The sequence below is a fragment of the Pseudophryne corroboree genome, chromosome 5 (genome assembly GCF_028390025.1).
Source record: "Pseudophryne corroboree isolate aPseCor3 chromosome 5, aPseCor3.hap2, whole genome shotgun sequence".
Taxonomy (NCBI): domain Eukaryota; kingdom Metazoa; phylum Chordata; class Amphibia; order Anura; family Myobatrachidae; genus Pseudophryne; species Pseudophryne corroboree.
In genome coordinates this window covers 253,019,503-253,032,965 of record NC_086448.1, presented here as the reverse complement: position 1 = coordinate 253,032,965, position 13,463 = coordinate 253,019,503, and the positions used below count along the sequence as shown (strand labels likewise).

The following is a 13,463-nucleotide window of genomic DNA, read 5'->3' as shown; positions in this document are numbered from 1 at the left end:
GTCGACGACGATGAGTCAAATTTAATGCCCGTTAAGGCCATTCACTGCATGATTGAGGCAATGAAAGAGGTGTTAAATATTTCTGATTTACATCCAGGTACCACAAAAAGGGTATTATGTTTGGGGAGAAAAAACTACCTGTAGTTTTTCCCCCGTCAGATGAATTAAATGAAGTGTGTGAAGAAGCGTGGGCTTCCCCTGATAAGAAATTGGTAATTCCTAAGAAGATACTAATGGCGTTCCCTTTCCCGCCAGAGGATAGGTTACGTTGGGAAACACCCCCTAGGGTGGATAAAGCGCTCACACGTTTGTCTAAAAAGGTGGCACTACCGTCCCAGGATACGGCCGCCCTTAAGGAACCTGCTGATAGAAAGCAGGAGGCGATCCTGAAGTCTGTATATACACACTCAGGCATTATACTTAGACCAGCTATTGCGTCAGCATGGATGTGCAGTGCTGCCGCTGCGTGGTCAGATAAACTGTCAGAAAATATTGACACATTAGACAGAGACACGATTCTGCTAACAATTGACCATATCAAAGACTCAGTCTTATACATGAGAGATGCACAGAGGGAAATCTGCCGGCTGGCATCTAAAGTAAGTGCATTATCCATCTCTGCTAGGAGATGCTTATGGACTCGCCAGTGGACTGGAGATGCAGATTCCAAAAGGCACATGGAAGTTTTGCCTTATAAAGGGGAGGAATTATTTGGGGATGGTCTCTCCGACCTAGTTTCCACAGCAACGTCTGGGAAGTCAGCATTTTTACCCCATGTCCCCTCACAGCCTAAGAAGGCGCCATTTTATCAGGTTCAGTCCTTTCGGACCCAGAAAAACAAGCCGGGAAAAGGAGGGTCTTTTCTGTCTAGAGGCAGAGGTAGGGGAAAAAGGCTGCAGCAAATAGCAGGTTCCCAGGAACAAAAGTCCTCCCCCGCTTCCTCTTCCAAGTCCGCCGCATGACGGTGGGGCTCCACAGGCGGAGCCAGGTACGGTGGGGGCCCGCCTCATGAATTTCAGCGATCAGTGGGCTCGCTCACAGGTGGATCCCTGGATCCTTCAAATAGTATCTCAGGGATACAAGCTGGAATTCGAGGCGGCTCCACCCCACCGGTTCCTAAAATCTGCCTTGCCGATTGCTCCCTCAGACAGGGAGGCGGTGCTAGCAGCGATTCACAAGCTGTATTCCCAGCAGGTGATAATCAGGGTACCCCTACTTCAACAAGGCCGGGGTTACTATTCCACACTATTTGTGGTGCCGAAACCGGACGGTTCGGTGAGACCCATTTTAAATTTGAAATCCTTGAACATATACATAAAAAAATTCAAGTTCAAGATGGAATCGCTCAGGGCGGTTATTGCAAGCCTGGACGAGGGGGATTACATGGTATCCCTGGACATCAAGGATGCTTACCTGCATGTCCCCATTTACCATCCTCACCAGGAGTACCTCAGATTTGTGGTACAGGATTGCCATTACCAATTCCAGACGCTGCCGTTTGGACTCTCCACGGCACCGAGGGTATTTACCAAGGTTATGGCGGAAATGATGATACTCCTTCGAAAAAAGGGAGTTTTAATTATCCCATACTTGGACGATCTCCTAATAAAGGCACGATCCAAGGAACAGTTGTTAGTGGGAGTAGCACTATCTCAGGAAGTGCTGCGCCAGCACGGCTGGATTCTGAGTATCCCAAAGTCACAGCTGGTCCCCACGACACGTCTAATGTTCCTGGGAATGTTTCTGGACACAGTCCAGAAAAGAGTGTTTCTCCCGGAGGAGAAAGCCACGGAGTTGTCTTCTCTAGTCAGAGACCTCCTAAAACCAAAACAGGTATCGGTGCATCACTGCACGCGGGTCCTGGGAAAGATGGTAGCTTCTTACGAAGCAATTCCATTCGGCAGGTTCCATGCCAGAATTTTTCAGTGGGACCTGTTGGACAAGTGGTCCGGATCGCATCTTCAGATGCATCGCTTGATAACCCTGTCCCCAAGAACCAGGGTGTCTCTTCTGTGGTGGCTGCAGAGTGCTCATCTTCTGGAGGGCCGCAGATTCGGCATACAGGACTGGGTCCTGGTGACCACGGATGCCAGCCTACGAGGCTGGGGGGCAGTCACAAAGGGAAGAAACTTCCAAGGACTATGGTCAAGTCAGGAGACTGCCCTTCACATAAATATTCTGGAACTAAGGGCCATTTACAATGCCCTAAGTCAAGCAAAATCCCTGCTCCTACACCAGCCGGTGCTGATCCAGTCAGACAACAACACGGCAGTCGCCCATGTGAATCGACAGGGCGGCACAAGAAGCAGGATGGCAATGGCAGAAGCCACAAGAATTCTCCGATGGGCGGAGAATCATGTACTAGCACTGTCAGCAGTGTTCATCCCGGGAGTGGACAACTGGGAAGCAGACTTTCTCAGCAGGCACGACCTCCACCCGGGAGAGTGGGGACTTCATCCAGAAGTCTTCCAAATGATTGTAAATCAATGGGGTCGTCCACAGGTGGACATGATGGCGTCCCGCCTAAACAAAAAACTAGAGAGGTATTGCGCCAGGTCAAGAGACCCTCAGGCGATAGCTGTGGACGCTCTAGTGACACCGTGGGTGTACCGGTCAGTTTATGTGTTCCCTCCTCTACCTCTCATACCAAAGGTATTGAGAATAATAAGAAAGCGAGGAGTAAACACAATTCTCGTGGTTCCGGATTGGCCAAGAAGAGCGTGGTACCCGGAACTTCAGGAGATGATCTCAGAGGACCCGTGGTCTCTGCCGCTCAGACAAGACCTGCTACAGCAGGGGCCCTGTCTGTTCCAAGACTTACCGCGGCTGCGTTTGACGGCATGGCGGTTGAACGCCGGATCCTGAAGGAAAAGGGCATTCCGGATGAAGTCATTCCTACGCTTATTAAAGCCAGGAAAGAGGTCACAGCAACTCATTATCACCGCATATGGCGGAAGTATGTTGCATGGTGTGAGGCCGAAAAGGCCCCAACGGAGGAATTTCAACTAGGTCGATTTCTGCATTTCCTGCAAGCAGGAGTAAATATGGGCCTAAAACTGGGCTCCATTAAGGTACAGATCTGTCGATTTTCTTTCAAAAAGAACTAGCTTCAGTACCTGAAGTTCAGACATTTGTTAAAGGAGTGCTGCATATTCAGCCCCCGTTTGTGCCCCCTGTGGCACCTTGGGATCTCAACGTGGTGTTGAGTTTCTTAAAATCACATTGGTTTGAACCACTAAAGACCGTGGATCTGAAATATCTCACGTGGAAGGTGGTTATGTTGTTGGCCTTGGCTTCTGCCAGGCGAGTATCAGAATTGGCGGCTTTGTCCTGTAAAAGCCCTTATCTGATTTTCCATATGGATAGGGCTGAATTGAGGACTCGTCCCCAGTTTCTCCCTAAGGTGGTGTCAGCGTTTCACCTGAACCAGCCTATTGTGGTGCCTGCGGCTACTAGGGACTTGGAGGACTCCAAGTTGCTAGACGTTGTCAGGGCACTGAAAATATGTTTCCAGAACGGCTACAGTCAGAAAATCTGACTCGCTGTTTATCCTATATGCACCCAACAAGCTGGGTGCTCCTGCTTCTAAGCAGACTATTGCTCGTTGGATTTGTAATACAATTCAGCTTGCACATTCTGTGGCAGGCCTGCCACAGCCAAAATCTGTCAATGCCCATTCCACAAGGAAGGTGGGCTCATCTTGGGCGGCTGCCCGAGGGGTCTCGGCTTTACAACTTTGCCGAGCTGCTACTTGGTCAGGGGCAAACACATTTGCAAAATTCTATAAATTTGATACCCTGGCTGAGGAGGACCTGGAGTTCTCTCATTCGGTGTTGCAGAGTCATCCGCACTCTCCCGCCCGTTTGGGAGCTTTGGTATAATCCCCATGGTCCTTACGGAGTTCCCAGCATCCACTAGGACGTCAGAGAAAATAAGAATTTACTCACCGGTAATTCTATTTCTCGTAGTCCGTAGTGGATGCTGGACGCCCATCCCAAGTGTGGTTTATCTGCAATACTTGTACATAGTTACTGTTAACTAAATCGGGTTATTGTTGAGCCATCTGTTGAGAGGCTCTGTTGTTTCATACTGTTAACTGGGTTTCATATCACGAGTTGTACGGTGTGATTGGTGTGGCTGGTATGAGTCTTACCCGGGATTCAAAATCCTTCCTTATTGTGTACGCTCGTCCGGGCACAGTGTCCTAACTGAGGCTTGGAGGAGGGTCATAGTGGGAGGAGCCAGTGCACACCAGGTAGTCTAAGATCTTTCTAGAGTGCCCAGCCTCCTTCGGAGCCCGCTATTCCCCATGGTCCTTACGGAGTTCCCAGCATCCACTACGGACTACGAGAAATAGAATTACCGGTGAGTAAATTCTTATTTTTTACACTGCAATTTAGATTTCAGATTATACACACCCCACCCAAATCTCTCTCTCTCTCTCTCTCTCTCTCTCTCTCTCTCTCTCTCTCTCTCTTATCTATGTATATGTGTGTATATATATATATATATATATATATATATATTATACAGTGTGTGTGTGATATATATATATCAGATATATATAGCTAACCTCTCAGAGAGCAATAGGAGGAAAGGAGACATAGATATTTTGACTCTTAAATGCATTAAAGCAAAGCTTGATAGTCGGCAACTGCTTGTCCCAGTGACCTTAAAGGGCTCTACACATTGAGCGATCCGACGGGCGACCTGGCGGCGCGGGGGGGGGGGGGGGGCAGTGACGAGGGGAGTGAAGTTTCTTCACACCCCCCGTCACACGGCTCCACAGAAGTGCAGGCAAATATGGACGAGATCGTCCATATTGGCCTGCATTCACAGCCGACGGGGCACCAGCGATGAACGAGCGCGGGGCCGTTCATCGTTCATCACTGGTGCCTCCACACTCAAAGATATGAACGGTATCTCATTCATTAATGAATGAGATCGTTCATATCTTTGAGTATTATCACCCAGTGTGTAGGGCCTATAAGTGTTGTGCGAAAATCTTTTCCTTTTTACCTCAAAGGAGGAGCCCTAATGAGAGTAAGAAGCTAAGTAGGAGACCTGGGGTCCTTTGGAATAGAGTTGGCCTATCCCTGCAAACCTTACATATTTCTCTAACGTCCTAGGGGATACCGGGATGGATTAGTACCATGGGGTATAGATCGGGTCCATTGGAGCCTGGCACTTTAAGAAATGTTCAGTGTGTGCTGGTTCCTCCCCTCTATGCCCTTCAAACAGACTCCGTTTAGAAAAATGTGCCCAAGGAGCCAGGTGCATTCTCTGGAGCTTCAGAGTGTTTTCTTCAGAAATTTATTTTAGTGTATTATTTTCAGGCAACGGATGCCAGCCTCCGCGGTTGGGGAGCGGTGACCCAAGGGAAGTGGTCGCGTTGGGAGTCTTTGCTTCTGATAAATGTTCTGGACCTCAGGGCAATTTACAATGTTCTTCTACAGGCCTCCTATCACCTCCGTCATCAAGCCATACAGGTGCAATCGGACAAAGCCACGGCGGTGGCGTACATAAACCGACCGGGTGGAACAAGAAGCAGGGCCGCAATGCGAGAGGTGTCAAGGATACTCCTCTGGGCAGAAGCCAAAGCAAGAGCCATCTTGGCCATATTCATTCTGGGAGTGGACTTCCTCAGCAGGCACGACCTCCATCTGGGGGAATGGAGCCTTCACCCTCAGGTGTTTCAACAGCTGGTTCACTAGTGGGGCTGTCCGCAGATAGACCTGATGATGGCTTCTCGTCTCAACAAGAAGCTGCGTTGCTACTGTTTCAGATCAGTGGATCCGCAGGCTGCAGCGGTGGATGCTCTGACGGCACCATGGACTTACCAGTTAGTATACCTGTTTCCTTTAATTCCTCCCATTCCCAGAGTTCTAGAAAGACTCAAAAGGGAAAGCATTCAGGCAATTCTGATTGGCCTCGCCGGGCCTGGTATGCGGACCTCCTGGCCATGTCTCTATAAGAGCCCTGGCCCCTGCCGCTTCTCAAGGATCTTCTTCAACAAGGGCCGTTCGTTTATCCAGACTTACTACGTTTGATGGCTTGGAGGTTGAAAGAGAGATTCTAGCCACGAAAAGTCTTCCCTCCAGGGTTATCACAACTATGGTTCAAGCCCGGAAGGTGGTCACTTCTAAACATTACCACCATATCTGGAAGAAATGTGTTTCTTGGTGTGAGGGTAGAAGATATTCTACTGTAGAATTTCAGCTTGTCCGCTTTCTGCTCTTCCTGCAAGCAGGAGTAGATATGGGGGGTAATTCTGAGTTGATCGCAGCAGGAACTTTGTTAGCAGTTGGACAAAACCATGTGCACTGCAGGGGAGGCAGATATATTATGTGCAGAGAGAGTTAGATTTGGGTGTGGTGTGTTCAATCTGCAATCTAAATTGCAGTGTAAAAATACAGCAGCCAGTATTTACCCTGCACAGAAACAAAATAACCCACCCAAATCTAACTCTCTCTGCACATGTTATATCTGCCTCCCCTGCAGTGCACATGGTTTTGCCCAACTGCTAACAAAGTTCCTGCTGCGATCAACTCAGAATTACCCCCATGGGCCTACGGTTGGTCTCCATCAAGGTTCAGATTTGAGCTCTCTTCATATTCTTCCAAAGGCAGCTGGCTGTGATTCTGGAGGTACAGACATTAATGAAGGGTGTGCTTCGCATTCAACCGCCCTTTGTCCTTCTTGTGGCTCCGTGGGATCTCAATGTGGTTCTGACCTTTCTCCAGTCGGAATGGTTTGAACCTCTACACAGAGTGCAGTTGAAGCTTCTAACTTGGAAGGCTGCCATGTTGCTGGTGCTAGCCTCTGCAATGCATGTGTCGGAATTAGGGACCTTATCCTGTAAGGGCCCTTATTTGAGACTTCACAAGGATAGGGCGGAGCTCAGAACTCGCCCACAGTTTTTGCCGAAAGTGGTTTCGGCTTTTACATTAATCAACCGATAGTGGTTCCAGTCATGTCTGACGCATCAGTTGCTCCAAAGTCCTTGGACGTGGTTCGGGCTTTGAAGATTTATGTCAAAAGAACAGCTCGTCACAGGAAGTCTGACTCCCTCTTTGTCTTTTACAATGCTACCAAGATTGGATGTCTTGCTTCTAAGCAGTCCATTGCTCGTTGGCTCAGGTTGACTATTCAAAAGGCCTATTCTTCTGCGGCTTTGCCGCTGCCGAGTTCTATTCAGGCCCACTCCACTAGGTTGGTGGGTTCTTCCTGGGCGGCTGCCCGTGGCGTCTCGGCCTTGCAGTTGTGCCGAGCTGCTACTTGGCCTGGTTCAAACACGTTTGTAAAGTTCTATAAGTTTGGCATCTTTGCCGGTGAGGACCTTCTGTCTTAGACACCTGCGGTTTTGCAGGTGTCTCAGCACTCTCCCACCCAGCTTTGGGGCTTCCCCATGGTACTAATCCATCCCAGTATTCCCTAGGACGTTAGAGAAAATAGGAATTTAATACCTACCTGTAATTCCTTTTCTCGTAGTCCGTAGGGGATACTGGGCGCCCGCCTCAGTGCTTCGTGTTTCCTGCTTACGTGGTTGTAAGTTCTTGGTTGGGTCTGCTGTTGCTGTCCCTGTTACTGTTCTGGTTAGTATTGCTATCCTTTGCTTTTGTTAGTGTGGCTATCCTTTGTTCTGGCTAGCGTGGCTATCCTTTTTTTATCTTGTGTGTTGATTCGTTGCCTCACTGCTGTTATGTTTCCTTCTCTCATAGTATGTTTGTCTCCACGGGCACAGTTTTCTAAACCGAGTCTGGTGGAGGGGCATGGAGGGGAGGAGCCACCACACACTGAACATTTCCTAAAGTGTCAGGCTCCAATGGACCCGATCTATACCCCATGGTACTAATCCATCCCAGTATCCCCTACGGACTACGAGAAAAAGAATTACTGGTAGGTATTCATTTCATATTTTTAACATACAGCGGGCGGAGCTTGGCCTGTCGTCCCAGCATTTACAGCACTGAGCAGGGCAGCATCATAGGCAGGACAGGGCAGAGAAGGAGGCGGATTATTCTCGTCAGCGCCAGCCTTTTGACAGCATCAATCCAGAGAAGGCCCGCACGGAGGTGCAGCCTGACAAAGATTGGCAGTGGCAGGCGGAGCATGTCCCGTTGCAAGTCTAATTAGTTTACAGGAAGTCCTTCAAAATTAAAGTTATATGCACAGAAAAAGGAAATACTCAAAATTCCGTACGAAGCATGGGTATTTAGCTAATATATATATGCTCAATCAGGCGGCACTCGGATATGTATAACAGCTTAGAGCAGAATCATAACCTTATCTTTTCCCACCCTCTAATTCCCTTCTATTTTCCTATGCACATCACCATCACAACCTCCCTCCCCACTCTATTCCCACACTCCTAGACATCCCTACCTAACCCCTTTATTCCCACCACCTGACCATCCCCATTCTCCAAGTCTACACTTAAATATCCAATATGCTTAATTTTCTGACTCTACCCTTTGGCCTTTCCGCTGCACCTGGGGTCTTAACCAATGCTGTGATTTCCATTACTGTACTATTGCATCCTCACAAAATCAAGATCCCATGATCCGTGGACAACATTTTGGAAATGTCACACTTAAGAACTAATAATTTTTAATTTCATTTAATTATACAGTTTCTAGAAAGTAATAGATGGTATTGACAATTAAAATAAATCATCTCTGGTTCATCCATTGTCCTTGATTTTCTTTGTATGTCCGGTCTCTTATCACGTGCACTTTAAGCCCCATCTACGTAATGACTCCCACTGTGTACAAAGTGGGACAGCGTACAGACCTCCAGTTTATATTTCTGTTTCCTATACTTGCATTAGACTAGAAATAAGAACGGACTGTTACAAACCTGGGAAGCTTCAGCCAGAATTTAGTGACAGACTTTATGTACTTTACCTTTGTATTTTCTTTACATGGAAATCGTCTATACTTCTGGTCATTATGACAGCAAGACTGGTGTCAGAACTGGACATAATGCCTGGGATGCTTCACATCTTAAGTTTTCATGTAGAAAAAGAACAGTTTTCTGTATACTAGTTTCTTTCCGAGCTAATCAGAGGCCTTCCTGTTCCCTTTGATGGTTCTAGAAAAGGATTGCTGGTTTCTTCTCAATCTGTCTTTTCAGTGATTTAGAACTTATGTGAAGATGGGTAACTGTTGAATATAGTGTGACAAGCTATTCGATTAGTGTAGTAGGGCCATCCATGGGGTGTGAGTGGAGAATGTGTATAATCCGGCGGTCTTGGTCTTCAGTCCATAGTTGTTGGTGTGAATTCATGGCACTTGGGATACTGTAGTATCCTGCCTCCAAAAGGATGGAACTAACCCAGCATCGGTGTCATTTTACATGCATCAGGGAGCAAGCCTAAACTGTAGCTGGGAAAAAAGTTGTATTCTTAATTTAATAAAACACTGTGTAAACTACAATAATTTCTGGTTTCCTTGACAGATATTCCATGACGTTGCCTACAAGGCAAAAGACCGAAATGATCTTCTTGCAGGAATAGATGAATTTTTAGACCAAGTGACGGTCCTTCCTCCTGGAGAGTGGGATCCAACCATCCGTATTGAGCCACCAAAAAGTGTTCCTTCCCAGGTCAGTATTCTGTTTTGTTATGATGGGTTATGAAGACTGACATCCTTGGGTGACTGCAACTGAAGTGGAATTACTAAAGCTTAATGCTAATGTGGTTTGAGAGAAACAGGTGGTGTTTGCACCATCATCCAAGCTAGAGATGAGAAAATGTGATTGGTAAATGGCACAGCTAATAACTAGACTGAGCACTAATTGCCTTTGTAAAGATGGTGGCAGTGAGGAGAAATGCAAGTGCAACATGAATATTTAACTTGCTGCCTTAGAAATACCTAGAAATGGAGGTTGCCATGAATTATGATGGCCAGACATGGCTTCACTTTTAGTACATTATTGTAAATATGTTTTCTTTAGGACTGAATTGGTTGCTGTACCAACCTGCAGTATTGTTCAATTACTTTTGCTTCTTGGTTGAAAGCAAAATGCAACATTGTTTCAGCAACGTAAGCAAGTTAGACTATAAGCATTGTTTCATATAGGTGCTGTTGAAAACTATAATCTTCCAACAGTAGTTTGATAGGGCCCACATAACTTTTGTGCTGTTGGTGGATGCATGTGGCTCCAGCCTACCATCAGAAAGGTGAAGAGCAATTTACAGTTTTCTATATATATGTGTTCTGTTTCCAGACATTGCAATTCTGACAGCCTTCTCTCTGTTCCCTACACCCAACACTTAATTTGCCCTGAACAAAGTGTTCGTACGTTTTTTTTAATCAAAAATAATGTTGAAGGATACTTTTAATGTACTCCCAGCAAATGTTACACGTTTCTGAGTTCCTCTTTTTTGTATACAGATTAAGCACTGAATAAGCTTACAAATAAGCAGTCTGGTATATAAAGTAACTGCTTCCTTTACGGTTCTCATAATTATTTACAAATCATCATCATTAAGCCTGACATAAGTATTTTTATTATGATTTTTTATTTATGTGGTGCCATACAGGGAAAATTACAACACACACAATCAACACATTATAAAATGGTTAAAACAGACAGTACAAGGGTAAAAAAACAAATCAAACTCTTAAATGTAAAGACAACAAGGAGAGAGGGGTAGTTACCACAGTGGCATTCAATTGCCCAGTGCTCTGGGAAATGCGGACTGAAAGTATCCGTATGAGTGAGAGCACACTGGAGACCAGGATAGTATCGGGTGAGAACCAAGAGGATGGAGGCTCCTGCTTGAGAGAGCTAACAGTCTAGTGCAGGGGTGGAGAACCTATGGCCCTCCGGCTGTTGTTGAACAACACATCCCAGCATGCCCTGCAACAGTTTTAGCACTGCAGCAGGGCATGCTTTTATTTGTAGTTCAACAACAGCTGGAGTGCCAAAGGTTCCCCACCCCCGGTAAGTAGTACTAATGTGTAACATTAACTTCTTCTTATTTTCAATTTATCATCTACCTCTGTACTTTCTATGTAATAATATGTTTAGTCTATCTATTTACATTCAAATATAATAAGAATAATAAGCTGTAAACAATTGATTTTACTGAAAGATGTAAAATAAATCAACCAAAGCCTAATAACAATATTAGGCCCACATTTATCAGGTCTTGGGGAGTGCTAAATTGCATGGTGATAAAGTACCAACCAATCAGCTCCTAACTGCCATGTTACAGGCTGTGGGGCAGATGTACTAACCTGGAGATGGCATAAGGAAGTGATAAACCAGCGATAAATGCAATTTGATAATTGCACCAGTCAATCAGCTCCTAACTGTTAATTTACATATTGGAGCTGATTGCCTGGTGCGTTTATCGCCTTGCATTTATCACTGGTTTATCACTTCCTTATGTCTTCTCCAGGTTACCACATCTGCCCCTGTGTTTGAAAAATAACAGTTAGGAGCTGATTGGTTGGTACTTTATGACCGTGCCATGTATCACTCTCCAAGGCTTGATAAATCTGGGCCTTAATGTTAGAAAGCAATAAAACTTTGTTGATCGAGGTTTCTAATACATGATTACATTTTGTTTTTCATTAAAACCTTAATGTAAAAAAAAAAAAACTGGTTGAAACAAAAGGTTTTTTTTTTTTTACTTTTTGTTCCAACCCTGACACAAATGTTGTTCCCTGCAAAAAAAATACTGTAAAAAAAATGGCCTTCAGGATAGGGCCCTCATTCCGAGTTGATCGCTCGGTAGCTGCTTTTAGCAGCAGTGCAAACGCTAAGCCGCCGCCCTCTGGGAGTGTATCTTAGCAGAAGTGCGAACGAAAGGTTAGCAGAATAGTGCTGACATTTTTTTCAAGCAGTTTCAGAGTAGCTGCAGACCTACTCCTTCCTTGCGATTACTTCAGTCTGTTTAGTTCCTGCTTTGACGTCACAAACACGCCCTGCGTTCGGCCAACCACTACCCCGTTTCCCCAGGCACGCCTGCGTTTTTACCTGACACGCCTACGTTCTTTAGCACACTCCCGGAAAACGGTCAGTTACCACCCAGAAACACCCACTTCCTGTCAATCATTCAACGATCAGCAGTGCAACTGAAAAGCGTCACTCAGCCTTGTGTGAAACGGCATAGATTTTTGTGAAAGTACGTCGCCCGTGCGCATGCGCAGAAATGCCGATTTTTAGCCTGATCGCTACGCTGCGAACAACGGCAGCTAGCGATCAACTCGGAATGACCCCCTATGTTGTATAAGGTGTTCATGAAACATAAATGCATTTCGTGTTTAGAATTGGGTTCCATCCCCAAGATATCTCATTGTGATAATCACATACTGTATTCCAAAATACGGAAAAATCCGATATCCAAAATACTGATATGGGAGACTCATGCTGTAATGCCAAGCAACATAGACTTGCTTATGTTATTTAGTCATTGTTTATATTTCCGCCACCAGTGACCATTCCCTCAACCAGCAGAACTCCCACAGTTCAATAGTAATCCTATAATAAACATATTATTAATATGCCCTAAAGAGAATGTGATTTTATAATTTCATAGCATAGTGCCTTTTGCAGTACATGTGTCAGAAAACAAGGGTTCACTGCCATGACCCTGACTGCACGGGAGAGAACATATATAGGAGCCAGACTGTGCTTTCAAGTGAAGCTGAATAATGACAGTTGTCTCTTCTGGGAAGCTTCCGCTCCAGCATGGAGAAGCTGTAGGAGGAAGCCACGTGGGAGAGAGAATAGACCATGAAGCAGCGTGACATTGGAGCCGAGTCAAGCTACTTTACAGGCATTCTCCCAGGCAGAGGAGGCCTTTGTATACATTACATGGGAATAAAGGACCTAGTGAGAGTTTTTTTATTTTAAAGGAAATGCCAGACTGAATTGTATATGAATGAATAGAAAATACCACTCAAAAATCTAATTTTTTCTCGTTCTAGACCTCTAATGCCCCATTGTGGAACCTGAGCAGCTCCAATAGTTCCTACAGCAGCTTTTCTGGAATTGTCTCTTGCAACCTAATATTCCTTTTAGCAATAGAGCAATTGCATGTGTAGAACAATAGTGTGCATTGCACACGTTTGGGGACATTTTAAATCATATTAGGAATGTCACAAATTATCAGCTTCACATCTACCAAAACTGGTTCTGGACACACAGCGACCAATCGGACATTACATTCTGTTTTTACAGTGCAGCATTTGTCAGATTGCTTGTTATAGGCTACTAAAATATATCTCTACATTCCGTCAGGAGAAGCGCAAGATCCCAACTATCCCGAATGGATCCACACCAACAGGTGAGACGTTAAAGGAGGAGCAACACCATACTGGTCCAGAGCTTCAGAGAACTGGAAGGTGTGTATCTGTAACCTAATTCTGATTTAGTTATTGAGGTACTTGATTCATGTTTTGATAGTTCTGAGGAATAGATATGTGAAGGATTTATCACAGGAAAGC

General features: G+C 45.5%; 1 protein-coding gene across 7 annotated transcripts in view; it reads left to right on the top strand.

Annotated features, from left to right (window-relative positions):
• The window catches only part of SLC4A7 (solute carrier family 4 member 7), a 310,436-nt gene that overhangs the window by 209,980 nt on the left and 86,993 nt on the right, over positions 1-13,463 (top strand). For all 7 annotated transcript variants that reach the window (XM_063922267.1, XM_063922266.1, XM_063922265.1 and 4 more), the window contains 2 exons: positions 9,460-9,606; positions 13,258-13,361. In XM_063922267.1, the coding sequence (XP_063778337.1) occupies positions 9,460-9,606; positions 13,258-13,361 (251 nt within the window). The remainder of the gene's footprint in view (positions 1-9,459; positions 9,607-13,257; positions 13,362-13,463) is intronic.